At 43.6% G+C, this 27,866-nt stretch overlaps 1 protein-coding gene across 4 annotated transcripts; it reads right to left on the bottom strand.

Annotated features, from left to right (window-relative positions):
* Positions 1 to 132: 132 nt before the first annotated feature.
* Positions 133 to 27,866, bottom strand: LOC116968617 (breast cancer metastasis-suppressor 1 homolog). 4 transcript variants are annotated; one of them, XM_033015378.1, is made up of 12 exons: positions 27,456 to 27,865; positions 15,463 to 15,611; positions 13,956 to 14,046; positions 13,364 to 13,491; positions 12,120 to 12,199; positions 10,905 to 10,968; positions 8,758 to 8,850; positions 7,333 to 7,397; positions 6,003 to 6,042; positions 5,836 to 5,901; positions 3,398 to 3,524; positions 133 to 922 (listed from the first exon to the last, which is right to left on the bottom strand). In XM_033015378.1, the coding sequence occupies exons 2-12, from the start codon at positions 15,605 to 15,607 to the stop codon at positions 805 to 807; spliced, it is 1,017 nt and encodes a 338-aa protein (XP_032871269.1). In that variant the 5' UTR covers positions 15,608 to 15,611; positions 27,456 to 27,865; the 3' UTR covers positions 133 to 804. The 4 variants fall into 4 exon arrangements, with proteins under 4 accessions (XP_032871269.1, XP_032871268.1, XP_032871266.1 ...); XM_033015377.1 differs by having other exon boundaries at positions 133 to 691; positions 10,905 to 11,001; XM_033015375.1 differs by having other exon boundaries at positions 10,905 to 11,001; positions 27,456 to 27,864.

Below are 27,866 nucleotides of genomic sequence, written 5' to 3' on the forward strand. Positions count from 1 at the left end.
AGAGGTCAAATATAGTGATCCTCGTAGCTCTTCCCATCCCAAATACGCGGCTGTTAGGATTGAGTTGCAATTCGATCCGGGAATATTGAGAGGCGAGAATGAGGCAATAATAAAAATCAAGAACAGCCTAAATGTCATATATTTATTTTAATAGATGTCTTTTTTTTTTTTTAAAGTTTTGATAGATTTGCAATAAACTTTTTATCCACACGATCTCTATGGTTTTAGTGCTTAGGTCTCCAGTACAGGGTCAGTCCGGCTTCTTAAAAAAAAAGTGCTGTACAATTCATTGGATGCTGTACCCACAGATGAGCACTGTACACGGAATAGGAATCCATCAAACACCGGCTGGATACAGGCTCCGAATGGGTCTTTTATTCTGCGGATAACGTCACACGCAGATTCAAGTCTTAGTGCAGAGTGATCGCCGCAAGAGAAACGAAGGGGGGAAAAAGTGCTAGAGTATTTTTCTCTTGGCTTGGCCATTCACGAGTTTTGCTTGTGATCTGGGGAAGAGGCACTGGGGGGGAAATTCTGTGAATCCGGCCTCCCCAAAGCCGGGTGCTTTGCCAAACTTTCTCTTTACTCTAGACGTCAGAGTTTGTTTGCTCGCAGTCCTCTTGCAGCGACATTGCTTTCCCAGCTTGTGTGTTCATTAGAGTAGGTTTCCACCAATCTTCCACATAAAACCCTGGGTTTCTAAAAGTACTTTTTGCATACAGCAATTGATGTATATATCTATATATATATATATATAAAGTTTTTTTGTTGCAATTAATAGAGCAACAGGTTTAGAGTCAAAGTTCACGGCATGTGGATGGAGTATTTCCCTTTTTGCAGCTGGCTGATGTACAGCTTGGTTTTGCTACCATCTGACCTGCGGAGCCAGACCTCTCCTGTGCTCACAGCAGTTATCATCGCACTAGAGGGGAAGAGAAGGGATCGTGTCTGTCAATAGAGCTGAGCTAGGACTGTGTCACGTGCCTGGAGTGTAGCTTGCAGTTCGCTGCCCCATTTCAGTGGAGCGGACTCACCCGTGTTCAATCCATGACCAGTCTTCAACTCTTCCAACACGGGGTTTGGGCGTAAGTGATGGGAGCGGAATTGGGCCATTCGGCCCATCAAGTCTACTCCACCATTCAATCATGGCTGATCTATCTCTCCCTCCAAACCCCATTCTCCTGTCTTCTCCACATAACCCCTGACACCCGTACTAATCAAGAATCTATCTATCCAAATGGCCTCCACAGCCGCCTGTGCAAGGAATTCCACAGGTTCACCACCCATTAACTAAAGAAATTCCTCCTCATCTCCTTCAAGGAATGTCCTTTAATTCTCAGGAGGTGACCTCCAGTCCTACACTCTCCCACTAGTGGAAATGTCCTCTCCACATTTAGGCTCTGCTAATGGGAAGATATTGGGTTGCAGTGGCCAGTCCTGGTGGGTCACAGCTCTATGAGCAGCAGTAGATGCCACCATCCAACATCATCCTGCAAACTGCAACCACGCTCAGCAGCAAAGCCAGCCTCTAAAGCTGCCCCCAATCAACAGCTGGATTGTCATCCAGAACAGGACTATTTATTGTCTAACAGAGACATGCAGCTCTCAATTACCGTGCCCACTGTCTTTTACCTCAGGCGGAGCAGCAAACAGAAGCACAAGCTAGCGGATTCATTTCTACATCCGTTGCACTGTGTTGAGGATGGTGCAAGTGGCGATATATTCAAAGGCTAACCAGCCGAACACTGTGCATATGTCATATGCTGAGAGAATGGAGCAGCTGGGCTTGTACATTCTGGAGTTTAGAAGGATGAGAGGCGAAATCTTATTGAAACATATAAGATTGTTAAGGGCTTGGACACGCTAGAGGCAGGAAACATGTTCCCGATGTTGGGGGAATCCAGAACCAGGGGCCACACACAGTTTAAGAATAAGGAGTAAGCCATTTAGAACGGAGACGAGGAAACACTTTTTCTCACAGAGAGTGGTGAGTCTGTGGAATTCTCTGCGGTGGAAGCCGGTTCTCTGGCTGCTTTCAAGAGAGAGCTAGATAGGGCTCTTAATGATAGCGGAGTCAGGGGATATGGGGAGAAGGCAGGAACGGGGTACTGATTGGGGATAATCAGCCATGATCACATTGAATGGCGATGCTGGCTCGAAGGGCCGAATGGCCTCTACTCCTGCACCTATTGTCTATCTCCGAGTTTTTTTACTAATAACGTGCGGCTAGTGTGAAAACCACTGCTGGAGAGAGGAACAACAAGGTAAAGAGGGGCGGCTGAAGACCAAGCTTCACACGGTGGATGGGGTTTAAGGAGAGGGGTCTCTCGGAGTGATTGAGAAAGGTTGATGGTACACTGCGAAGGGGAATGGCGAGTTAGTGCAGGCTTGCGTGGTCGGGAGAGGCTGTTGTGGGAGAGTAACACAAGTGTGAGTGCACAACGCGCGGACAGGTTCAGGAATCGCAGGTGGCAAATGAGAGGACGCAACGAAGGGTTTTAAGGAGGAGGCAGAACAAGCTCACAGAGAATGAAATGCCTTTCACGAGTTTAGGTTCTGCTGCAAGGACGAGGCATCGTGATAAAGTATTTAAGACAGAACTGCAGATGCTGGAAAATCGAAGGTAGGCAAAAAGGCTGGAGAAACTTAGCGGGTGCAGCAGCATCTATGGAGCGAAGGAAATAGGCAACGTTTCGGGTCGAAACCCTTCTTCAGTCTGATGTGAGGGAGGGGGGAGGAAGAAGAAGGGAAGAGGTGGAGCCAGTGGGCTGAGGGAGAGCTGAGAAGGGGAGGAGAAAGTATGGACTACCTGAAATTAGTGAAGTCAATGTTCATACCGCTGGGGTGTAAACTGCCCAAGCGAAATATGAGGCGCTCCTCCAATTTACTCTGGTCATGGAGGAGGCCCAGGACAGAAAGGTCGGATTGGGAATGGGAGGGGGAGTTGAAGTGCTGAGCCACCGGGAGATCAGGTTGGTTATTGCGAACCGAGCGGAGGTGTTGGGCGAAGCGATCGCCGAGCCTGCGCTTGGGCTCACCAATGGCTGAGCAAGGGATGTTATCCTGTGTGGTGAAGCAGCTGAGAGCTACAATGCAGTGTGGTTGAGTTGGCCAGACGCTTACCACATGGGGTTACATCTACACACTCAGTATATCCTAAATTTCGAGGGGGTGCAAGGAGCCAAAATTCCTACATCACGAGGAATACTGGGAGACACATAAAATGCTGCCTTCTGAGTATATTCGTTAGGCAGATAGAGGATCCCTCCCCCTGCTGACACATTGAGAGGCCTCACATTTGAAGACTTGCGTTCAATGCAGTAAACTTATCTTGAATCTGTGCCCTCATATTGGGGATGCAGAGGGTGAACGGTTAATTGAGAGCGAGAATGCTTACTGCGCTGGCGTCTCATCCTTCATCTCCAGTATAATGCTCTGTCCTTTACTGTACCAGTCCCCCTCATAGAAAAGTCGGCCATCTTCGCACTTGGCCACGTACACATGCTTCTCCTGTTTGGGTAGCACTGTTAGAGGCAGGGTTGGGGGGGGAAGGAACATCAAACCCATTACAAACTCGACATTTTTTATTTTCTTTGAAATATCAGATTCCTTCTGGTTTTTCTGTAAAATTCGCCTTTCAAAATTGGCGATCTTACACCCAGCATTGTCAAGTAAAGAGCTCTCTCCCGTCACGTCAGGGAGTGTCAATTTGAGGCCTACTCTGGGAATCGGGAGCAGCATTGAAAGAATGTTGCATTGTCAAAAGTAACACCCTTCAACTGAATACCAAAGACCCCACCACATCATCACCAGCTTTTCCCAGGTCCCAGTCCAACAGCATTACCCCGTCATCAACTCCACCGCCCGCATTATGTTTGTGTGGCTATGCCTCTTTGTTAGTAAGTTGGATATGAAGCTCTTTGGAACTCGAGGTTTGGTTTAGAGATACAGTTCGGAAACAGGCCCATCGGCCCAACGAGTCTGTGCCGACCTGCAATCTCTGTACACTAACACTATCCTACACACTAGGGACAATTTATGGGGGGCCCCCGGTGGGGGTCCCTCTACGCAGGGATTCTCCCCCTCTACATTGGGGACCTGGGATGGAGGGTATTGCACCGAGGTGTTCCCTGCAACCTGTTTCTCTCGCGGTTCACAGACTCACCAGCCGCCTGCCACTTTTGCGGGCTGGAAGAGTCTGTGTACCACGTGTACATGGAGTGTGTGAGGCTGCAGCCACTGTTTGAATACCTAAAGGGGCTGCTCCTTGCCTTCTGGCTGCATTTTTCACCCACCATCCTCATCTTTGGACACCCTGTGCGTAGGGGAGAGGGTAGGGCTGAAGATGTCCTGGTTGGGTTGCTCCTGGGCCTGGCCAAGCTGGCCATCCGCGAGTCACGGCGCCAGACGGTGGAGGGCTCTACCCGAGCCAGCTGCCTGCCCCTTTTCCGGGGTTACGTCCGTGCCCGGGTGGGATTAGAAAGGGAATACGCCCTGTCTGCGGGCACCCTGAGGGAGTTCCGGGACCGCTGGGCTCCGCAGGGTGTTGAATGTATCCTCAATAAGGATTGTATCATAGTTGTATAGTAGTTTATTACATGTTTGTATTGTATTATGGTGGTGGGTTCTGGCTTGTTTTATTGTAGTGTAATATTATTTTTTAATAATCGAATAAATTTATTTAAAAAAAAAAAAAAAAACGAGGGACAATTTACAATTATATCAAACCAATTAACCTGCAGACATGGACGTCTTTGGAGTGTGGGAGGAAACTGGAGATCCCAGAGAAAACCCACGGGGAGAACGTACAAACCCCGTACAGACAGCGCCTGTAGTCCGGATCGAAGCCGGGTCTCTGGCGCTGTAAGGCAGCAGCTCCACTGTGGATGACTTCCCAATTACAGACTGAAGTAAAGTTTGTAATCCCCAGACACGAGGCTACGTTTGTCAGACATGTTACATTTATTGAGGCGTACGAAGGGCAGTAGCAGGAAGGGATGAGTAAATCCTCTGACTGATGTGGATGTCAGGTGGAGACTGCATCACACTTGGCTATTGTGCCTACTTCATCCTTCCCTTCAGCTGATATTCCCCACTCACTGGTCTGGGGCACTGAGCGGATTTCTACATGTTTGAAGTCCAAATGAAGAACTTGTTTTACCCAGATTGTGTTGAAATTTAGGACGCACTGCCTGAGTAAGTAGTGTAGATCGGTGTTCCCATAATATTTAATAAGTATCCAGACTTCAATTGCCACATCACAGCAGGTTAGGCAGCATCTCTGGAGAAAACAAATAAGGTGACGTTTAGGGTCGAAACCCTTCTCCAGTCTAAAGAAGGGTTCTGCCCCGAAACGTCATCCATCCTTTTTCTCCAGAGATGTTGTCTGACCCACTGCGTTACTCCAACACTTTGTGCCTATCTTTGGTATAAACCAGCATCTGCAGTACCTTTTTCTGCACTCAAGAACAGCTCTTACCCATCAGCAATCTTGGAACTGAACTCTGTCTCGGGAGCGGGTTATGGGGAAGGACGGGGGGGGGGGGGTGGGAGACAGTGTTAATTTATGTAAATGTGAATCCATGGGTGGGTTTGGGGAGGGAGGGAGTGTATGTGAATGTTTGAAGTTCTTTTAAATGGAGAGACACAGTAATCTCGTTGTATGTGACACATGCAACGACAATAAAGCATTCTGATTCTGACATAGAAGGCTATGGTCCAGGTGTTGGTGAATGGGATGAATATAGATGGGTACCATGCAGGGTTAGTTTCTGAGCTGTACGGCACTATGTGAACGGAGGACTCTTCATTAGATGCGGTACAGGAGCAACCTACCCGAGTCATTTAATAGCTGTGCTGAGATTTTCCCCTTCTTGCCATGAGTTGCTTCAGAACCTGTACCTGGGAAGCAAGCAAATGGAGTCCACGTTATTTCGAGCTACTGCCCGTATACGGAACGGGCTCGAACTAGTGACTGGGCCCCACTGACGCCTTTCACTCACCGTCTGATTTTCTTTTTTGCTGATTGATAACTGCTTTCGCCTGTAAGGCAAAGAGGAGAGTCACCAAGTGCCCACCACTTCATTTCATTTATCAACACTGACAGGCATACATCACGCAACCCTTCTTAGTTTCTCCGTTAGTGGCCAACATCTGTGCGTGTGTTGAAAAAGGCAAGTGCTGATTAGACGTTGAAGTACTTCAGTGAGGATCCTCACATCAGAGGTGAGAAAATTGTGTGGAAATATTTGGGGGGGGGGGCAGGTAAGTCGCAGTAATCGAGGCTCACCACCAGGGGCAGTGCCTGGGAAATGCAAGCTCACCCATGATGCAGGAATCATTCAACACCTTTGTCTTTGCCAAAGTACCTGTGCCCGCTGCTAAGAAAACTAACTGCTGGCTGGCGGCTTGCAAGAAATAACTGTACTTGGGTCAGGCAACATTTGTGGATGGAGAAACAGCGTTTTTGCTTCAGGTTGTTCAGAAGAAACAGAGTTGGGAACTGAAGGAACTGGAGACTCGGAGGAACAGGAGGATTTGAGGAAGGACATTATTGCCATAGAGGGAGTGCAGAGAAGGTTCACCAGACTGATTCCTGGGATGTCAGGACTTTCATATGAAGAAAGACTGGATAGACTCGGCTTGTACTCGCTAGAATTTATGAGATTGAGGGGGCATCTTATAGAAACTTACAAAATTCTTAAGGGGTTGGACAGGCTAGATGCAGGAAGATTGTTCCCGATGTTGGGGAAGTCCAGGACAAGGGGTCACAGCTTAAGGATAGAGGGGAAATCCTTTAAGACCGAGATGAGAAAAACATTTTTCACACAGAGAGTGGTGAATCTCTGGAACTCTCTGCCACAGAAGGTAGTTGAGGCCACAGTTCATTGGCTATATTTAAGAGGGAGTTAGATGTGGCCCTTGTGGCTAAAGGGATCAGGGGTATGGAGAAGGCAGGTACGGGATACTGAGTTGGATGATCAGCCATGATCATATTGAATGGCGGTGCAGGCTCGAAGGGCCGAATGGCCTACTCCTGCACCTATTTTCTATGTATCTATTCCAAGCGACTAGCAGAGCACAGGATGTTGAAGGGGGCAACTCGGTGAGGGCTGGGACCAGAGGGAGCATGGATTACCAAACCACAAGAGGAACAAAGAAGCTGAGTGGGAATAATTGGGAGAATGTGAAATAATAGGTATCCAAAAAATGGAAGTTCCTTTCTCTTGCAAGGAAAATGCTTTTTGTGGAACGTAAAGGTCTTGCGAGGAGCAAGGAGTAAACGGTGGGGAGGCTGGAACTGAGGATAAAGTGGTCGGTAGCAGATTTTACCTTCTTGATGGCAGCCCAGTCCTCCAAAATATCGATATCTCGTAACATGTAGACAATGTATGGACGTGCTCTGATGTTAAGGAACGAAGTACAGAGAAGGCAAGAATGCCTTTCCTCCTGAGGAATGTTCCTTTCATTTTACCATGCTCTGACAAAGTGAGCTGAGCAAGCAAAGAATGCCAGTAAGGCTGCAGTTATACACAATCTCACGCCTCAGAATTAACCAGACTCGTACTTATTTTGCAGCATCCATTTTGAAAGGCATCCATTTTGTGCATTGGAAAATGCCACCAACAATATTAGGTTGCAGAATGTTAACCAAGTTTTGGAAAGAGACGGCTATTAGAGATCGAAATTCAAAGCACAATTGAGTGCACCGTCCTTCGATACTGAAGCAGAGGACGTGAGAACCTATCGGTAATCTTTAGAAGGAGTTCAGCTGCAAAGTATCAGCTGCAATGCCACAATCAAAAGCAAACTGGAGGGGACTAAATACCCAGCAAACAAAGATTGTAGGAGAGCAAAGATTAGTCTGCCTGCTGTCCTTGCCATTCTGCTGGGAGATCTTTGACATACGGCGTCAGTTAAATAAAAAAATCAATTGGAACTTTTTGCCCGCAGGATCCTCATTTCTGCAACTACGAGAGCTCCAACATTACGTAGCTAACACACACACACACACACACACACACACAGAAGACAGAGATGATCACTGGCATCCGGTCTTTTACCACTCTCTGCTGTGGAGTGACAGTGGCTCCTCTATATTGGGGAAGCAAGCGCAGGTTGGGTGACCACCGTTTAGTTGCAGAGTGATCCCGTGCTTCCAGTCGCCTGTCACTTGATTTCTCCATCCTTCTCCCACTCCAACCACCTTCCACTTCCTGCCCTGCTCCAAAAACGTCCAACAGGAGCGCAAGGAAGGGAAACCTTATCTTCCAACTGGATATGTTGGAGCCGTCAGCATTCGATGATGATTTCAACAATTTCATGGTGAAGAGACAACAGACAATAGGTGCAGGAGTAGGCCATTCGGCCCATCGAGCCAGCAGCGCCATTCAATGTGATCATGGCTGAACATCCCCGTTCCTGCCTTCTCCCCATATCCCCTGACTCCGCTATCTTTAAGAGCCCTATCTAGCATGGTTACATCACCCTGCGTAACCATGTGACACTGCGCGCCGCAGGGTATTCTAATGACGTCACGCGCACTAGACGGCATGATGACGCGTGATTTGTGAGCGACGTCGCACATAACGACGCGTCAACCTATTTAACATATGACGCGTAAATGAGGCGCAAATGTCGGCCAAGTGGGACAGGCCCTTAAGTCAAATGATGCAGCTATGGAACGTCACTAATTGACTGCTATGTAAGCTGGAGTTGGATTTAAAAAGCACTGAAACACAGATGGTGAAAGGATATCGGACACACTCGCTGCCTTCTTCTTCTTTTCCGGTTTCAAGATGTCACACTTCTTCTTGTTCCGTTTCCCCCGGGCCTCCTCGTTCCACCATTCTATTCAAAATGGAAAACCGGTGAACCAAATACAATGATCTGAATCTGCTCTCTGTATACATCAGGTAAGTGCTGGTAAAGGGAGCAATTTGGCCCATTGTGTCACAGACAACTATAACCACCCCCCGAGAAATGACTGGATGTCTCTCGAATAGTCCAGACATTCATCCCTCCAACCCCATCATCATGGTTGAAAACATCATCAGCCGTACGACAGTGAGCGCAACTTCTACTGAAGTGTGGATGGCCGTTGGCTCGCTAGGAGCTCATCCACCCTTTGACAGGTCTTGTTTTTGGTCCTGCTGGGGGTCCACAGCCCCCTCCTCACCTGGCAAACCAGGTTGGGGAGACAGTTTAGTCGCTGACTATCCGACCATGGAGCAGGTAGCACGGGATTACATGGTACCCGTGGCGGGTGGGGGGGGGGAACTAACATAGTTAGCATTATTAGACAATAGACAATAGGTGCAGGATTAGGCCATTTGGCCCTTCGAGCCAGCACCGCCATTCAATGTGATCATGGCTGATCATCCCCAATCAGTACCCCGTTCCTGCCTTCTCCCCATATCCCCTGACTCTGCTATTTTTAAGAGCCCTATCTAGCTCTCTCTTGAAAGCATCCAGAGAACCGGCCTCCACCGCCCTCTGAGGCAGAGAATTCCACAGACTCACAACTCTCTGTGAGAAAAAGTGTTTCCTCGTCTCCGTTCTAAATGGCTTACTCCTTATTCTTAGACTGTGGCCCTTGGTTTTGTATTATTGTATCAAACTGTATGTGCGTACCTGGGGTACACAAAATTGCTGGGGAAACTCAGCGGGTGCAGCAGCATCTATGGAGCGAAGGAAATAGGTGACGTTTCGGGCCGAAACCCTTCTTCAGACCTGGTACCTGTACCTGTCACTTTGGGTAGGGTTGTGTTTTGGACCTTAACACTTGAAGATACAGGGCAGAAGCAGGCCCTTCGGCCCACCGAATCCATGCCGACCAGCGATCACCTCGTACATTAGCACTGTCCTACACACTAGGGGGAATTTACAATCGTACCCAAGCCAATTAATCTGCAAACCTGTACGTCTTTGCAATGAGAGAAGAAATTGGAGCACCCGGAGTAAACCCACGACAGTCAGGGAGAAGGTGCCGCCTAACCGGAAACAGTGATTCAGGATTGCTCTTATTCATACTGTTTAAATTACTTCTACAAAACCCGGCTCCAATTCGCCTTTTTCCAGATGTGGCAACTATGTTTATCTGGCTCTTCCCAGAATTTCATAGCCAAGCATTAGCCCTGCTCTGGTCTTGGACATGGCTTTTATGCCTCCGCGCCTAGACGCAGCGGTAAAGTTGCTGCCTTACAGCAGCTGTTTGTACGGAGTTTGTACCTTCCCCCTGTGACCTCGTGGGTTTTCTCCAGGTCTCCGGTTTTCTCCCACTTTCCAATGACATGCAAGTCTATTGGTTAACCTGCTTCCGTAAATTGTGTACTAGGTAGAGCTAGCATGAAAAGATGATCATTGGTCGGCGTGGACTTGGTGGGCTGAAGGGCCTGATTCCACAGTGTATCTCTAAACTAAACTCGAGTAGAGAGGTGACCGGTAACTCCCATTCCCCTATGGTCCCCGTTCACAGTGGAATATTAGAGCTGGTACAAGGTTGGAGCCGCAACCTTCCTCTGCACACTGCAAACCATAAATAATATTAGTTTCCATCCAGGTTCATTCTGACCTTCAACGTCAGCGCATACTTTTGGACGGCATAGTAGCTTCTCCTGAACTCAAACCAGATCAGAGCATGGGAGTTACAATTAGCCTCAACGCTGCTGGGGGAAGAAAATGATTAGACCTGGTCGTAATCAGATCGCGCATGTTTGTAGGCTTTGGAGGACACCAGTCACTCAACAGCACAATTTTTCCAGCACTCACTGAAGAAGAGCTACATGGTCAAAGGGGCAGAGTGTGTAAACGGTTATGAACCTACCTACACTATCCAGGCTACACTATCAGGACGGGAGAGGAACGGTGCATAGAATAGGAAGCAACAGCGTTTGAATACTGACCTGAGGTGATGTCTATACTTTGCTTGTCCTCCTCCAGTCGTTGAATTCTTTCCAACAGCTCGTTCTGCATGTTATCAAACAACAACAGCTTCTCACTCTGAATCCATCGAAAGGGAGAAAGTGAAATTAGTTCTTTTGAAAGCAATTAAGACAGAGAGCGGGTTTCAATACAGCCTCGATTACTGGCAGAGAGCATGGTGTGTGCACAGGGCCGCCCAGATCCAATGAAAGGACATGTGGCAAGTGCCCACTTTGAGTAAGAGGGACATGTAAACCTTTACAAGATTGTCGTTTGTACACAAGGCGCCTGCCCCAAGTCCTTTATGCCGTCTTGTTTCATTTTCCACCAAAGCATTTTGTGGTATTTTATTACATTGATGGCGTGGGAGGGAATGCAAACTAATGATGTATTAGGGGGCAGCCAACACATTGAAACGACATCCCAAAACAGAGCGGGCGGTGGAGCAGGGTGGGTTCATTGTTGAAAGAGGTCGTAAAGAGACAAAGTTACAAAAAATGGGAGTGTGCAATTCTTAGAAAAAGTTAGGATAGAAAATAGCTAGGACTTTGGTTCGGCCACATTTGGAGTATTAGGTGCAGTTCTGCTCGCCCCATTACAGGAAGGATGGAGGGGGTGCAGAGATGGTTTACCAAAATGTTGCCTTGATTGGAGGATTAGAGGTTAGATAGACAGATTGTTTTCTCTGGAATGTTGGATGTTGCGGGATGAATTGATAGAAGTATATACAATTATAAGAGGCGTAGATAGACAGGCAGAACCTTTCCCCCCAGGGTTTAAATGCCCAGTACTAGGGGGCACAGCTACACGCTAAGAGGGGGAAGGTTTAACAGAGATGTGCGGGGCAAATTATTATTTATTTTTTTACACACACACAGAGTGATAGGGGCTTGGAACGTACTGCCAGAGTACGCACGTACTGACAGTGGCGGTGGATCTATACGAAAGTGGCGTTTAAGAGACTTTTGAATCAGCACATGGAATTGCAGGGATTAGAAGGATATGGATCATGTGCTGAGAGATGAAATCAGTTTAACTTGGCAACATGTTTGGCATAAACATTGCGGGCCGAAGGGCCCATTACTATATAACACATATTGTGTTATATTTAGTTTAAGTGGCAAATCTTTCTCATCGACACCCTAAATAATACAAGAGGACTGAGTGACTTCATCACACTCTTTCTATTCCCTTACCTCCAGGTGTTGCCGAGCTCCCTGCAGTTCACACTCGTACCTATTTCTGATTACCTCCAAACATAGATCTTTATATACTCCTACGGGTGCACAATTGCGACAAGGTTAATCTCTCCAAAAGACAGAATGCTCAGTCTGCACAATCCCCCAAGCTGGCTCCATAATTCAGCCACCAGCTCTGTCAGTGTGCAGGGCAGCAGAGCTTGCACTGCCCTCCTGTCATCTGCAGAAATCCATCTACAAAAAGGCATGAAGCAAATTGTCCAATTCACACGGCGTTCTCCGATTTGAGGGGAGATAGTGACAGGAGCAAGGATTCAGTTCACAGTCGGATTCACCTGGGATACAGCGTGGAAACAGGCCCTTCGGCCCGACTTGCCCACACCGGCCAACATGTCCCAGCCACACTAGTCCCACTTGCCTGCGTTTGGCCCATATCCCTCCAAACCTGTCCTATTCATGTACCTGTGTTCAAAAGGGAACTGCAGTTGCTGGAATATCGAAGGCACACAAAATTGCTGGGGAAACTCAGCGGGTGCAGCAGCATCTATGGAGCGAAGGAAATAGGCGACGTTTCGGGACGAAACGTCGCCTATTTCCTTCGCTCCATAGATGCTGCTGCACCCGCTGAGTTTCCCCAGCAATTTTGTGTACCACCTTCCATACTGCACAGCTTCATCAGGATACCATGTGGAGTTTTACCATTCCCCAAGTCTTGGGAGAGTTTACAGAAACCGGCCCTCGCATCAGGTGATGCCTTATTCCTTGGAGTTGAATACTTGGGAGACAGAGCCGGGAGAATTACAACACGAGTGATCTGCAAATAAAGTGGAATCTGAGAATGCGTGGTCCAGTGGAGAGGACAGACGCGAGTGGGGAGGGGTGGAGCTATACAAAGATATGTTACTGGGTTAAATACCCATAGATATAAACAGGCTGGCGCCACCAATGGCTGCCTCGCCAACAGTCAGTCTTGTCCCTTCCTCTTTAGTCTCAGTAAATTGCCCTTGGTGTGTCAGGAGGTGGATGAGAAAGTGGGATAGCATAGAACTAGTGTGTCCGGCTGATCAATGGTTGACGCAGACGCAGCCTGTTTCCATGCTGTAACTTTCAATCAATCATCAGCTCAACATTAACAAAAGACATCATCTAGGTTTGTACCAAAAATGTACCCTCCCCATCCCCAACTCTAGGGGCACCCCCATACTGTGGGTGACGGGTTAATTCAGTGATGCCTCCATTACCTGCTACCTCAGATCTGATTTTCATGTTCGTCTGCAGGACAGCCAGGGGCTCCAAGTACTCAGTTGCCTTCCCTGCGATCACCTCGTCCAGTTTGGCTTCTACCTGGCTCAGTCTCTCTTGGTACAATCTGTAAAAGAGAAGCTGTCGATTTTACCCTCTGTTCTCAGAGCACATCCTCCGCCAACCTTTACTGAACAACCTGTTACGCTGCAGAGAGTATTTCCGCCCTCCTTTCCTAAAGATGCCGACTCTCGCCGGGGAGCGAGTTGCGCCCTCCAGTGCCTCGGCCAAGCAGCCTCTCTTCGCATGTACATGTGGTTAGTTAGCGCTGGCTGGCTATTCAACTGTGGGAGGCATCACAGCCCATTCTGACTTTGTCCTTACCCAACCTAAAAGGCAATTCCATTATTTTTAAACACACGATCCAGTGACTCCTGTGTGTGTGTGTGTGTGTGTGTGTGTGCCGCACCCTAGCCTCACACATCAGGAATGGTCCCATGGGCAGTGATCCAGAGAGCGGCGAGGAGTCCAAGCTCAGCAGGAGAGGAGAAAACCAGAAGACATTTACTCAAAACAAACTAATCAGCGTACTGTTCTTTCAGATCCGTGAACTGCTTCTCCAGGTCCGACATCTCATCCAGGCATTCAGTGCGACGTCGCTCACAGTCCTCATCGTCCATCTCTGGAAAATGAGGCATAGCCGAGATTAGACGGATCAGAATTAAGCGATCAGTTAACTGCTTTCTCATCTTGGGTGAAATTACTTACAATTTACAGCAGAAAAACAGGTCACTCTGCCCGTAGGAGGTACATGAGCCTCTGCCCACCTTACTTCAGTTTCGTTTTTTTTTAAAAAAGTTTAGAGATACAGCGCGGAAACAGGCCCTTCGGCCTACCAAGTCCGCACCAACCAGCGATCCCGCACATTAACACTGTCCGACACACACTTGGGACAACTTACACTTATACCATGCCAAATAACCTACGTCTTTGGAGAGTGGGAGGAAACCGAAGACCTCGAAGAACAGGGAGAACGTAGAAACTCTGTACAGACCGCACCCGTAGTCGGGATCGAACCCCAATCTGCCGTGCTGCAAGCGCTGTAAGGCAGCAACTCCACCGTGCCGCACACTCAAACAGAAACCTTACCCGACCCCATCTCCTTTTCCCTCCAGCTTTTCAATGCCTCAACAACTTTAACAGAACGATTGAGTGAAGCGCTACGACTGCTACGTACACAGCCATTCTGCACCACTAACGTTCAAAGTCAGCTGTGAGATAAGTGTCGGTAAGTGGCCAGTTATCCTTTTCTTCTTGATAGAATGGGGGGGGGGAGAGAAGAGGTGGAAAACTGGACCGCTTGTCTCGGAGAACTGGGATGAAGGCCTCATTCTTCTTTCAGGAGCCTCCATCGAGTCAATGGCAAATTAGGACTTAAATTAATATATATCCCGATCAGCGAAATTATATTCAAGCTCTGTAATGAACATCAGATATAAATGTATAAGAGGCACATAATTCCATCAGATGCTGATCAACCCAATTAAGATTCATCAGATAAGGTTTAGGAGCAGAATTCAGCCATTCGGTCCATCACGTCTCCTCCACCATTCAATCATGGCTGATCTATCTTTCCCTCTCAACCACATTCTCCCACCTTCTCCCCAGAACCCAACACCCATACTAATCAGGAATCTGTCAATCTCCAATATCCATTGACTTGGCCTCCATAGATGTCGATGCAAATGAATTCCATAGATTCACCACCCTCTGGCTAAAGGTGCACTTCACATCCTCCACTTCAGTTTGCTATGAAATTATCTTCTTATTGAAGAGCTTTCTGCATTACTCACCCAATTCCAAAATTCCCTCACAACAAAAGCCCAATTATTGTGTTTTTGCAAATTTGAGAACATTTCTTACAGAGAAAATATATAACATAAGAAAAACATGAAGGATGAATGGAAAAAGAAAGGTGCATGTTCAAGCAGTAACAGTTTTGTTTGTTTATAGCTCATTGTAACTTTAATTCCGTGCTCTAGTACACACTGAAAATCGCTGAGCTCACACACAGGTACAGCTGCCCTCACTCCCTGACCTGAGCTGTCCTCGCCCTCCTCCTCAGATGCCGAGGTACTGCCACTCTCTTCATCCGAGCTCTCCTCATTTTCCACGGAATCATGCTCCATATCCTCATCAGCCTTCTCCTCGTCCTTGTCTCTCTGCGGCTGCTGTCCAGGCATTGTCCTTTAAATTAAATGTAAAGTCAGGACATGTATCAACACACTAGATGGATACATACACAAACACACACACACACACACACGCGCGCGCACACACACACACGCACACCACTTCAAAGTCACACACCCACAAGACCATCATCATTACAACTAGATTACAATGTTATACAATAACCACTCTGTACCCGCCTGCATTATTAACCCACATAATGTGAGCTATTTCATCAGTACATTATCCCAGTGTTGTGACAGTGTACACACTGTACTGTTTAAGAAGGAACTGCAGATGCTGGAAAATCAAAGGTAGACAAAAATGCTGGAGAAACTCAGCGGGTGCAGCAGCATCTATGGAGCGAAGGAAATAGGCAACGTTTCGGGCCGAAACCCAGAAGGGTTTCGGCCCGAAACGTTGCCTATTTCCTTCAGGGTTTCGGGCCGAAACGTTGCCTATTTCCTTCAGGGTTTCGGGCCGAAACGTTGCCCATTTCCCTCGCTCCATAGATGCTGCTGCACCCGCTGAGTTTCTCCAGCATTTTTGTCTACACACTGTCCTGTATCCCGGCAAGTAACTCTCAGTGCTAACGCAGTGAAAGCCACGTACCCAGTATACATGCCACTGTTATAACACTAGACCAGGGCTGAGGCACGGAGTTGTGCAGTGACAGACCTGTATCCGCCAGACAGTTTTCTATCCACCAGTAAAACATACAGCAAAATTTGATGACAAACGTGTTAGACCTGTATCCAGCAGTTGTGTATTTTATTACAAAGTGACAGACTTTCAGCCAATGAACATATATATCGTTTCGCCGAACATCTCCGCTCGGTCCGCAAGAACCTACCTGACCTCCCGGTGGCTCAGCACTTCAACTCCCCCTCCCACTCCGAATCCGACCTCTCTGTCCTGGGTCTCCTCCATGGCCAGAGTGAGCAACACTCCCAATTTTGTTAGCCCTTGCTGTCTCCTCCCCTTCCTCAGCCCTCGGGCTCCTCCTCCTCCTTTTTCCTTCCTTCTCCCCGCCACCCCCTATCAGCCCGAAACCCTGAAGGAAATAGGCAACGTTTCGGCCCGAAACCCTGAAGGAAATAGGCAACGTTTCGGGCCGAAACCCTTCCGGGTTTCGGCCCGAAACGTTGCCTATTTCCTTCGCTCCATAGATGCTGCTGCACCCGCTGAGTTTCTCCAGCTTTTTTGTGTAGCTTCGATTTTCCAGCATCTGCAGTTCCTTCCTGAACATATATATCACTGTATGTATCCCAGCCATAGGCCCATGAATCTGAAAACACAATCCACAATACTGGAATGCAATGCTGAATAGCAACACCTCACACACACACACACACACACACACACACACACACACACACACACACACACACACACACACACACACACACACACGATACCTTCAATGCCACACCTTAAACATCAGCTGGAGCATAAAATTAAAACTCAACACAAAGCTATTTCAACCACAGCAATCTAGTCCTGACTCAATGCAATAGCACAACTCTTGACAAACCCAACCTGGCTATTACCATAGTCACCCAGAGAATTCCACTCGAGTACACGTCATAGGCAGACTGTATCCGTAATACAGGCAGGAAAAACTCCCCATCCCACTCCGTATCCGACCTCTCTGTCCTGGGCCTCCTCCATGGCCAGAGCGAGCACCATTGGAAATTGGAGGAACAGCACCTCATATTCTGCTTGGGGACTCTGCATCCTGGTGGCATGAACATTGAATTCTCCCAATTTTGTTAGCCCTATGCTGTCCCCTCCCCTTCCTATCTCTCCCTCAGCCCTTGGGCTCCTCCTCCTCCTCCTCCTTTTTCCTTTCTTCTCCCCGTCCCCCCCTACCCAGTCTGAAGAAAGGTTTTGGCCCGAAACGTTGCCTATTTCCTTCGCTCCATAGATGCTGCTGCACCCGCTGAGTTTCTCCAGCATTTTCGTGCACCCAGGAAAAACAGTACGCTTGTGCATTTCAGCCTAAAGTACTGAGTTGGCCCAGTCCAGCCCGACCAAGAGATCAATCTTTCTCGTGCTCAACTGGCACTCTGTTGTTGAGTATGGAGTAACTCAGCGGGTCAGGCAGCCTGAAGAAGGATTCCAACTCTAAACGTGGCCCATCCTTTTTCTCCAGAGATGCTGCCAAAGTCGATGAGATACTCCAGCATCTTTTCTCCATCCAGTATAAACCTGCATCTGCAGTTCCCTTCGACACATATGTTGAGTAGCCGGGCTCCATTAGACACATCTCCAGCATTTTGTGTCCATCCACTTTGTACCCAGCCAGCACCCCTGTAGGACTCAATGACACACATGCCCACCAGTATTGTGGTCATACAAAAGCTTTTCACTGTACCTCAGTACACGTAATAATAAACTGAACTAAACTGCTAAGGGCACAAATGTGAATCAGTGACAGACCTTACCCACTGCTACTGAGGCAGTGTTATTCTGCCAGAGGTCTGCACCCATTCTGGTGTTATACCTTGGCAAGTGGTGTATTATCCTAGGCATTGTACACTAACACATATTTGTAAGGTTAGAAATCACAACTCTTGGACTTCAACAGATCTGCTTACTCAATTATTTAGTGTAAATAAAACTATGAGTCACAACTATTTTTCCCAGGGTGGAAATGTCCACCACGAGGGCATAGCTATAGGATGGGAGGGGGAAAGTGTAATGGGGGTGCGTGGGGAAAGTGTAATAGAGATGTGTGGAGCAAGTTCATTTATAAACACAGAGGGTGGTGGGGGCCTGGAATGCACTGCAGAGAGACACAAAATGCTAGAGTAGTCAGCGGGACAGGCAGCCTCTCTGGAGAGAAGGAATGGGTGACGTTTCGGGTCGAGGCCCTTCTTCAGGTCAGGATCTACACAAGAATCTGCAGATGCTGGTTTACACTGAAGATAGACACAAAATGCTGGAGTAACTCAACGAGTCAGGCAACATCTCTGGAGAAAAAGAAACAGTTGAAAGAAGAAGGGTTTCAACGCGAAACGTCACCAATTTCTTTACTCAGAGATGATGCCTGACCCACTGAGTTACTGTTCGGCACAAACATTGTGGGTCGAAGGGCCTGTTTCTGTGCTGTAAGTGCTCCAATTTCACTTAACAAATATTTTCATATCTAGTAATCCCCTGCTGTTAATGTCTTAATGCCCCAATGCACTGAGAAACAGCTCTCTCTGCTCTCGCTCACCCAAGTTTACAACGTCGGGCTTGTGGCATTGTTTCACAACGCTAGTATGCTGCAAACATCCGTGACATTGCTTCATCTCAGGACAAGTAATACGCCACATTTTGAAAACAGAAGTATTTTGAAAAACATTAGCATCAAAAAGAATCATAAGAGACCCTTGAGTCTAATATTTATCAAGAAAGCATTCATGTGAAATTGAATGGTAATTTTGTTTTCAAATGCTAAGAATTGACATTGACTTTAAGTTAAAGGTTCACTCAAAAACACAAAATTAAGCAAAATAAGAATCATTTTTAAATAAATTCCCTGTCATACAAAATGTCACAAGCATTTCATTGATTATTGAGCGCTTTAGGTTATTTTGAGATTGATCATAAATATAACTCTTACGATTAAATAAAAGTCAAAGTGATTATAAAATGAAATATTTTAAGGCTTTAAAAAAAATTGAAAGTAATTAAAATGTAACGCCAATAAGTACACTCCAAACATAGTTCTATTAAAGTCTAGCTAAAGATACTTTGAAAGAAATCAAAGGACTAAAAATTTGAATTGCAACATAAAGAATTTGAAGAAATCCAGGTAACCAAATAAAATGGAAATCTTGAAAAAGGAGATTAGATTTTAAAAAGAGTAAAAAGGAAATCTTAAAAAAGATTAAATTTGAAAAATCTTAAAGGAAATCTTGAAAAAGGAGATTTAAAAAATCTAAAAAAGGAAATCTTAAAAGGAGATTAGATTTTTAAAATCTTAAAGGAAATCTTCATAAAGATTAGATTTTAAAAATCTTAAAAAAGGAAATCTTGAATAAGATTAGATTTTCAAGATCTTAAAAAGGAAATCTTGAAAAAGGAGATCAGATTTTAAAAATCTTAAAAAGGAAATTTCAAAAAGGAGATTAGATTTTAAACAGATTTAGGTTATCATAAATATAACTCTTACGATTAAATAAATGGCAAAGTGATTATAACATGAAACATTTTTTTTAAATTGAATAATTAAAATGTAACGCCAATAAGTACACTCTAAACATTGTTCTATTAAAGTCTAGCTAAGGAAACTTTGAATTATTCTTTTTTTAAATTTAAACAAATCAGACGGATTGAAGACTTTTAGAAACAAATTGATAATTTCAAATGCATAACTGGAATACTTTTATACCAATTATTGTGATGAATCACTTAATATTAACTCTTAACTTTGAATAAAACCACCTCCAGTTTAAATTCCATTTGGAATATTTTTGGAAGGACCAGGAAACCAGGAATAAGTTTTATTGAATAATACTTGACTATCTTTGATGATTCCCCCCCCCCCCCCCTTCCTGGTGTTAAGTGCAGTTCCAAATCAACACTCCAGTTTTACAAATCAACCTCCAGTTTAAATTCCATTTGGAATATTTTTGGAAAGACCAGGATAAAGTTTTATTGAATAATAATAATGGATGGGATTTATATAGCGCCTTTCTAATACTCAAGGCGCTTTACATCGCATTATTCATTCACTCCTCAGTCACACTCGGTGGTGGTAAGCTACTTCTGTAGCCACAGCTGCCCTGGGGCAGACTGACGGAAGCGTGGCTGCCAATCTGCGCCTACGGCCCCTCCGACCACCACCAATCACTCACACACATTCACACACAGGCAAAGGTGGGTGAAGTGTCTTGCCCAAGGACACAACGACAGTATGCACTCCAAGCGGGATTCGAATCGGGATTCGAACCGGCTACCTTCCGGTTGCCAGCCGAACACTTAGCCCATTGTGCCATTTGATGATTTTTCCCCCCCATGGAAGTGCAGTTCCAAATTAACACTCCAGCTTAACAAATCCACCTCCAGTTTAAATTCAATTTGGAATATATTTGGAAGGACCGGGAAACCAGGAATAAGTGCTATTGAATAATACTTGACTATCTTTGATGATTTTTCCCCCATGGAAGTGCAGTTCCAAATTAACACCCCAGTTTTACAAATCCACCTCCAGTTTAAATTCCATTTGGAATATTTTTGGAAACATAGAAACATAGAAAATAGGTTTCTATGTTTCCAAAAATATTCCAAATGGAATTTAAACTGGAGGTGGATTTGTAAAACTGGAGTGTTAATTTGGAATTGCACTTAACAACAGGAAGGTTGAAAAATCATCAAAGATAGTCAAGTATTATTCAATAAAACTTATTCCTGGTCCTTCCAAAAATATTCCAAATGGAATTTAAACTGGAGCTGGATTTGTTAAACTGGGGTGTTAATTTGGAACTGCACTTAACACCAGGAAGGGGGGGGGGGGGAAATCATCAAATATAGTCATGTATTATTCAATAAAACTTATTCCTGGTCTTTCCAAAAATATTCCAAATGGAATTTAAACTGGAGGTGGATTTGTAAAACTGGAGTGTTAATTTGGAACTGCACATTTGGAAAGACCAGAAAACCAAGAACAACTGAAGCATCTTTTAACTTTTTTTTCTGATGACAATATTATATATAATCTGACAATATTATAATATATATTAAAAATATCTGTTGTCATAAAAAGTGAAGACGATTCGGTTAAAGTTGTTAATTTTGGAACTGCACGTCCAGGAGAGAAAAAAAATCAAAATTACAGTCAATAATAAAACTCATTCAAAGTTAAGAATTAATTAAATGCATGTTTTCCCCCCTAAATATATTAAAGAAAGGCAGCAGCTGGGGAAAGGTGAAGAACTATTCAAACTAAAAACACTCTTCAGAAACAAAGATTGAATGGTTATGAGCTGGACCAGTGATTTTCATTTCTGTTTGGTTATTTCTTGTTTGTGGACTGTTCAACAGATTTTGGGTCCATTTGTTCCCATTATATTGTTTTTCCATGAAAATGTATAGAAAATAAGAGGGGGTAGGACCAGAAAAGTTTTCGAACTTCTTCTTACCCCTTTTGAACATGAACGATATTATTTGTATTAGAAACATAGAAACATAGAAAATAGGTGCAGGAGTAGGCCATTCGGCCCTTGGAGCCTGCACCGCCATTCAATATGATCATGGCTGATCATCCAACTCAGTATCCTGTACCTGCCTTCTCTCCATACCCCCTGATCCCTTTAGCCACAAGGGCCACATCTAACTCCCTCTTAAATATAGCCAATGAACTGTGGCCTCAACTACCTTCTGTGGCAGAGAATTCCACAGATTCACCACTCTCTGTGTGAAAAAGGTTTTCCTCATCTCGGTCCTAAAATATTTCCCCCTTATCCTTAAACTGTGACCCCTTGTTCTGGACTTCCCCAACATCGGGAACAATCTTCCTGCATCTAGCCTGTCCAACCCCTTAAGAATTTTGTAAGTTTCTACAAGATCCCCCCCTCAGTCTTCTAAATTCTAGCGAGTACAAGCCGAGTCTATCCAGTCTTTCTTCATATGAAAGTCCTGCCATCCCAGGAATCAGTCTGGTGAACCTTCTCTGTACTCCCTCTATGGCAAGAATGTATTTCCTCAGATTAGGAGACCAAAACTGTACGCAATACTCCAGGTGTAGTCTCACCAAGACCCTGTACAACTTCAGTAGAACCACCCTGCTCCTATACTCAAATCCTTTTGCTATGAATGCTAACATACCATTCGCCTTCTTCACTGCCTGCTGCACCTGCATGCCTACTTTCAATGACTGGTGTACCATGACACCCAGGTCTCGTTGCATCTCCCCCTTTCCTAATCGGCCACCATTCAGATAATAATCTACTTTCCTGTTTTTGCCACCAAAGTGGATAACCTCACATTTATCCACATTATACTGCATCTGCCATGCATTTGCCCACTCACCCAGCCTATCCAAGTCACCTTGCAGCCTCCTAGCATCCTCCTCACAGCTAACACTGCCCCCCAGCTTCGTGTCATCCGCAAACTTGGAGATGTTGCATTCAATTCCCTCGTCCAAATCATTAATATATATCGTAAATAGCTGGGGTCCCAGCACCGAGCCTTGCGGTACCCCACTAGTCACTGCCTGCCATTGTGAAAAGGACCCATTTACTCCTACTCTGCTTCCTGTCTGCCAGCCAGTTCTCTATCCACATCAATACTGAACCCCCAATGCTGTGTGCTTTAAGTTTGCATACTAATCTCTTATGTGGGACCTTGTCGAAAGCCTTCTGGAAGTCCAGATATAACACATCCACTGGTTCTCCCCTATCCACTCTACTAGTTACATCCTCGAAAAATTCTATAAGATTCGTCAGACATGATTTACCTTTCATAAATCCATGCTGACTTTGTCCAATGATTTCACCACTTTAATAATAATAATAAATTTTATTTATGGGCGCCTTTCAAGAGTCTCAAGGACACCTTACAAAAATTTAGCAGGTAGAGGAAAAACATGCAAGGGGAATGAAATAAATAGTAGAGACATGACTAGTACACAAAGTAAAGACAGAATTCAATACAAAACACAAAAGTTGGAGTCGGTTGACTTTCCACTTCACCACCAACTTCTTCTTACCCCTTTTGAACATGAGCGATATTATTTGTATTATTTGAGTTACTTATTTGTTTGTTTTCCTTTGTGTTTTATTTTCTTTTTTTATTATTGCTTACAGACACCATTGTATGCAGATGCCGAGAGGTGTGTTCAGCTCTGCCTGAACAACTTCTAATCCTGTGTGTGGACTCGATAAGAAGAAGAAGAAGAACATGTTCAATAAATTAACTATGGGAAGCAGATTGTGTTTTATTTTCTTTTATTTATATCAACGGGTCGATGGTTGAAAGGGTCAAGAACTTCAAATTCCTGGGCGTGCACACCTCTGAAGATCTTTCCCGGTCCGAGAACACTAACGCAATTATCAAAAAGCTCGTCAGCGCCACTACTTCCTGAGAAGATTACGGAGAGTCGGTTTGTCAAGGAGGACTCTCTCTAACTTCTACAGGTGCACAGTAGAGCATGCTGACCGGTTGCATCGCGGCTTGGTTCGGCAATTTGAGCGCCCTGGTGAGGAAGAGACTACAAAAAGTAGTAAACACTGCCCAGTCCACCATCGGCTCTGACCTTCCTTCCATCGAGGGGATTTATCGCAGTCGCTGCCTCAAAAAGGCTGGCAGTATCATCAAAGACCCACACACCATCCTGGCCACACACTCATCTCCCCGCTACCTACAGGTAGAAGGTACAGGAGCCTGAAGACTGCAACGTCCAGGTTCAGGAATAGCTGCTTCCCCACAGCCATCAGGCTATTAAACCTGGCTCAGACAAAACTCTGATTATTAATAACCACTTTCTGTTATTTGCACTTTACCAGTTTATTTATTCATGTGTGTATATATTTATATTATGGTATATGGACACACTGATCTGTTTTGTAGTCAATGCCTACTATGTTCTGTTGTGCTTAAGCAAAGCAAGAATTTCATTGTCCTATACAGGGACACATGACAATAAACTCACATGAACTTGAACTTGAACTTTATTTGTGTTTGCATTTTTTAACATGTTCAATAAATTAACTATGGGAAGCAGAAACATCCGAAAATTGAGGCGAAAACTATGCATTTACTTATTTTAAACCGAGCTACTTATTTGTTTGGTTTCCTTTGTGTTTTATTTATTGCTTACAAGGTTATTTGTGTTTTGTATTGTTTAACATGTTCAATAAATTAAAAAATATAACTATTGGAAGCAGAAACGCCCGAAAATTGAGGCGAAAACTACGCATTTACTTATTTTAAACCGAGTTACTTATATGTTTGGTTTCCTTTGTGTTTTATTTATTGCTTACAAGTTTATTTGTGTTTTGTATTGTTTTAACATGTTCAATAAATTAAAAAATATAACTATTGGAAGCAGAAACGCCCGAAAATTGAGGCGAAAAGTACGCATTTACTTATTTTAAATCGAGTTACTTATATGTTTGGTTTCCTTTGTGTTTTATTTATTGCTTACAAGGTTATTTGTGTTTTGTATTGTTTAACATGTTCAATAAATTAACTATGGGAAGCAGAAACATCCGAAAATTGAGGCGAAAACTATGCATTTACTTATTTTAAACCGAGCTACTTATATGTTTGGTTTCCTTTGTGTTTTATTTATTGCTTACAAGTTTATTTGTGTTTGTATTGTTTAACATGTTCAATAAATTAACTATGGGAAGCAGAAACATCCGAAAGTTGAGGCGAAAACTATGCATTTACTTATTTTAAACCGAGTTACTTATATGTTTGGTTTCCTTTATCTTTTATTTATTGCTTACAAGTTTATTTGTGTTTTGTATTGTTTAACACGTTCAATAAATTAAATAAATTAACTATTGGAAGCAGAAACGCCCGAACATTGAGGCGAAAACTACGCATTTACTTATTTTAAATCGAGTTACTTATATGTTTGGTTTCCTTTGTGTTTTATTTATTGCTTACAAGTTTATTTGTGTTTGTATGTTTTAACATGTTCAATAAATTAAAAAATATAACTATTGGAAGCAGAAACATCCGAAAGTTGAGGCGAAAACTGTGTATTTACTTATTTTAAACCGAGCTACTTATATGTTTGGTTTCCTTTGTGTTTTATTTATTGCTTACAAGTTTATTTGTGTTTTGTATTGTTTAACATGTTCAATAAATTAACTATTGGAAGCTGAAACATCCGAAAATTGAGGCGAAAACTATGCATTTACTTATTTTAAATCGAGTTACTTATATGTTTGGTTTCCTTTGGGTTTTATTTATTGCTTACAAGGTTATTTGTGTTTGTATTGTTTAACATATTCAATAAATTAACTATTGGAAGCAGAAACATCCGAAAATTGAGGCGAAAACTGTGTATTTACTTATTTTAAATCGAGTTACTTATATGTTTGGTTTCCTTTGTGTTTTATTTATTGCTTACAAGTTTATTTGTGTTTTGTATTGTTTAACATGTTCAATAAATTAACTATGGGAAGCAGAAACATCCGAAAATTGGGGCGAAAACTGTGTATTTACTTATTTTAAACCGAGTTACTTATATGTTTAGTTTCCTTTGTGTTTTATTTATTGCTTACAAGGTTATTTGTGTTTTGTATTGTTTAACATGTTCAATAAATTAAAAAATATAACTATTGGAAGCAGAAACGCCCGAAAATTGGGGCGAAAACTATGCATTTACTTATTTTAAACCGAGCTACTTATATGTTTGGTTTCCTTTGTGTTTTATTTATTGCTTACAAGTTTATTTGTGTTTTGTATTGTTTAACGTTCAATAAATTAAAAAATTAACTATTGGAAGCAGAAAATTGAGGCGAAAACTGTGTATTTACTTATTTTAAACCGAGCTACTTATATGTTTGGTTTCCTTTGTGTTTTATTTATTGCTTACAAGTTTATTTGTGTTTGTATTGTTTAACGTTAAATAAATTAAAAAAAATTAACTATTGGAAGCAGAAACACCCGAAAATTGGGGCGAAAACTGTGTATTTACTTATTTTAAACCGAGTTATTTATATGTTTGGTTTCCTTTGTGTTTTATTTATTGCTTACAAGTTTATTTGTGTTTGTATTGTTTAACATGTTCAATAAATTAACTATGGGAAGCAGAAACATCTGAAAATTGAGGCGAAAACTACGCATTTACTTATTTTAAATCGAGTTACTTATATGTTTGGTTTCCTTTGTGTTTTATTTATTGCTTACAAGTTTATTTGTGTTTGTATTGTTTAACATGTTCAATAAATTAACTATTGGAAGCAGAAACATCCGAAAATTGGGGCGAAAACTGTGTATTTACTTATTTTAACTCGAGTTACTTATATGTTTGGTTTCCTTTGTGTTTTATTTATTGCTTACAAGTTTATTTGTGTTTGTATGTTTTAACATGTTCAATAAATTAAAAAATATAACTATTGGAAGCAGAAACGCCCGAAAATTGGGGCGAAAACTGTGTATTTACTTATTTTAAACCGAGCCACTTATATGTTTGGTTTCCTTTGTGTTTTATTTATTGCTTACAAGGTTATTTGTGTTTTGTATTTGTTTAACATATTCAATAAATTAACTATGGGAAGCAGAAACATCCGAAAATTGAGGCGAAAACTACGCATTTACTTATTTTAAATCGAGTTACTTATATGTTTGGTTTCCTTTGTGTTTTATTTATTGATTACAAGGTTATTTGTGTTTTGTATTGTTTAACATGTTCAATTAATAAAAAAAATTAACTATGGGAAGCAGAAACATCTGAAAATTGAGGCGAAAACTGTGTATTTACTTATTTTAAATCGAGCTACTTATATGTTTGGTTTCCTTTGTGTTTTATTTATTGCTTACAAGTTTATTTGTGTTTGTATGTTTTAACATGTTCAATAAATTAAAAAATATAACTATTGGAAGCAGAAACGCCCGAAAATTGGGGCGAAAACTGTGTATTTACTTATTTTAAACCGAGCCACTTATATGTTTGGTTTCCTTTGTGTTTTATTTATTGCTTACAAGGTTATTTGTGTTTGTATTTGTTTAACATGTTCAATAAATTAACTATTGGAAGCAGAAACGCCCGAAAGTTGAGGCGAAAACTACGCATTTACTTATTTTAAACCGAGAGAGAGGGAGGGAGAGTAAAACACACACACACAGTTCAACCCGAGAGAAGAGGTTTTAAAAGTTAAAACATATAAAGATTGAATGAAGACTCACCGCTCCGAGGCCGCTGCTGGAAGCGTCCAGTTTCCAAGCGGTTTCGTGTACAGAGGTGGGGGGGGGGAAAAGTCACTTTGCTGTGAGAGGGGTTGTTCAAAAAAGAAAAGAAAAGTGGACAGTGTTTTAGTTTGGGGGGTTTAAGAGATTTTAAAAGTGGTTTTCAAGGGGGGGGGGGGGGGGGCGCCTTTAAGAGTAACGGTCACCGGGCTCTGGAAGGTTCCAGGAGGCGCTGGCGCTCTGTCTCCCCTCGCGCTGCCCAGTCACTCAGTCAGTCGCCGTCTGCGGCCGGCGGCAGCGGTCGTGTCCGTAAGTCCGTCGTCGATTTTCACTCGAAATTGCCTATATAATGATTAATTATTATACCTACCCCCCCCCCCCTTTATCAAATACTTATTGTTTTATTATCGT

The sequence above is a fragment of the Amblyraja radiata genome, chromosome 45 (genome assembly GCF_010909765.2).
Source record: "Amblyraja radiata isolate CabotCenter1 chromosome 45, sAmbRad1.1.pri, whole genome shotgun sequence".
NCBI classification, from domain to species: Eukaryota; Metazoa; Chordata; class Chondrichthyes; order Rajiformes; family Rajidae; genus Amblyraja; species Amblyraja radiata.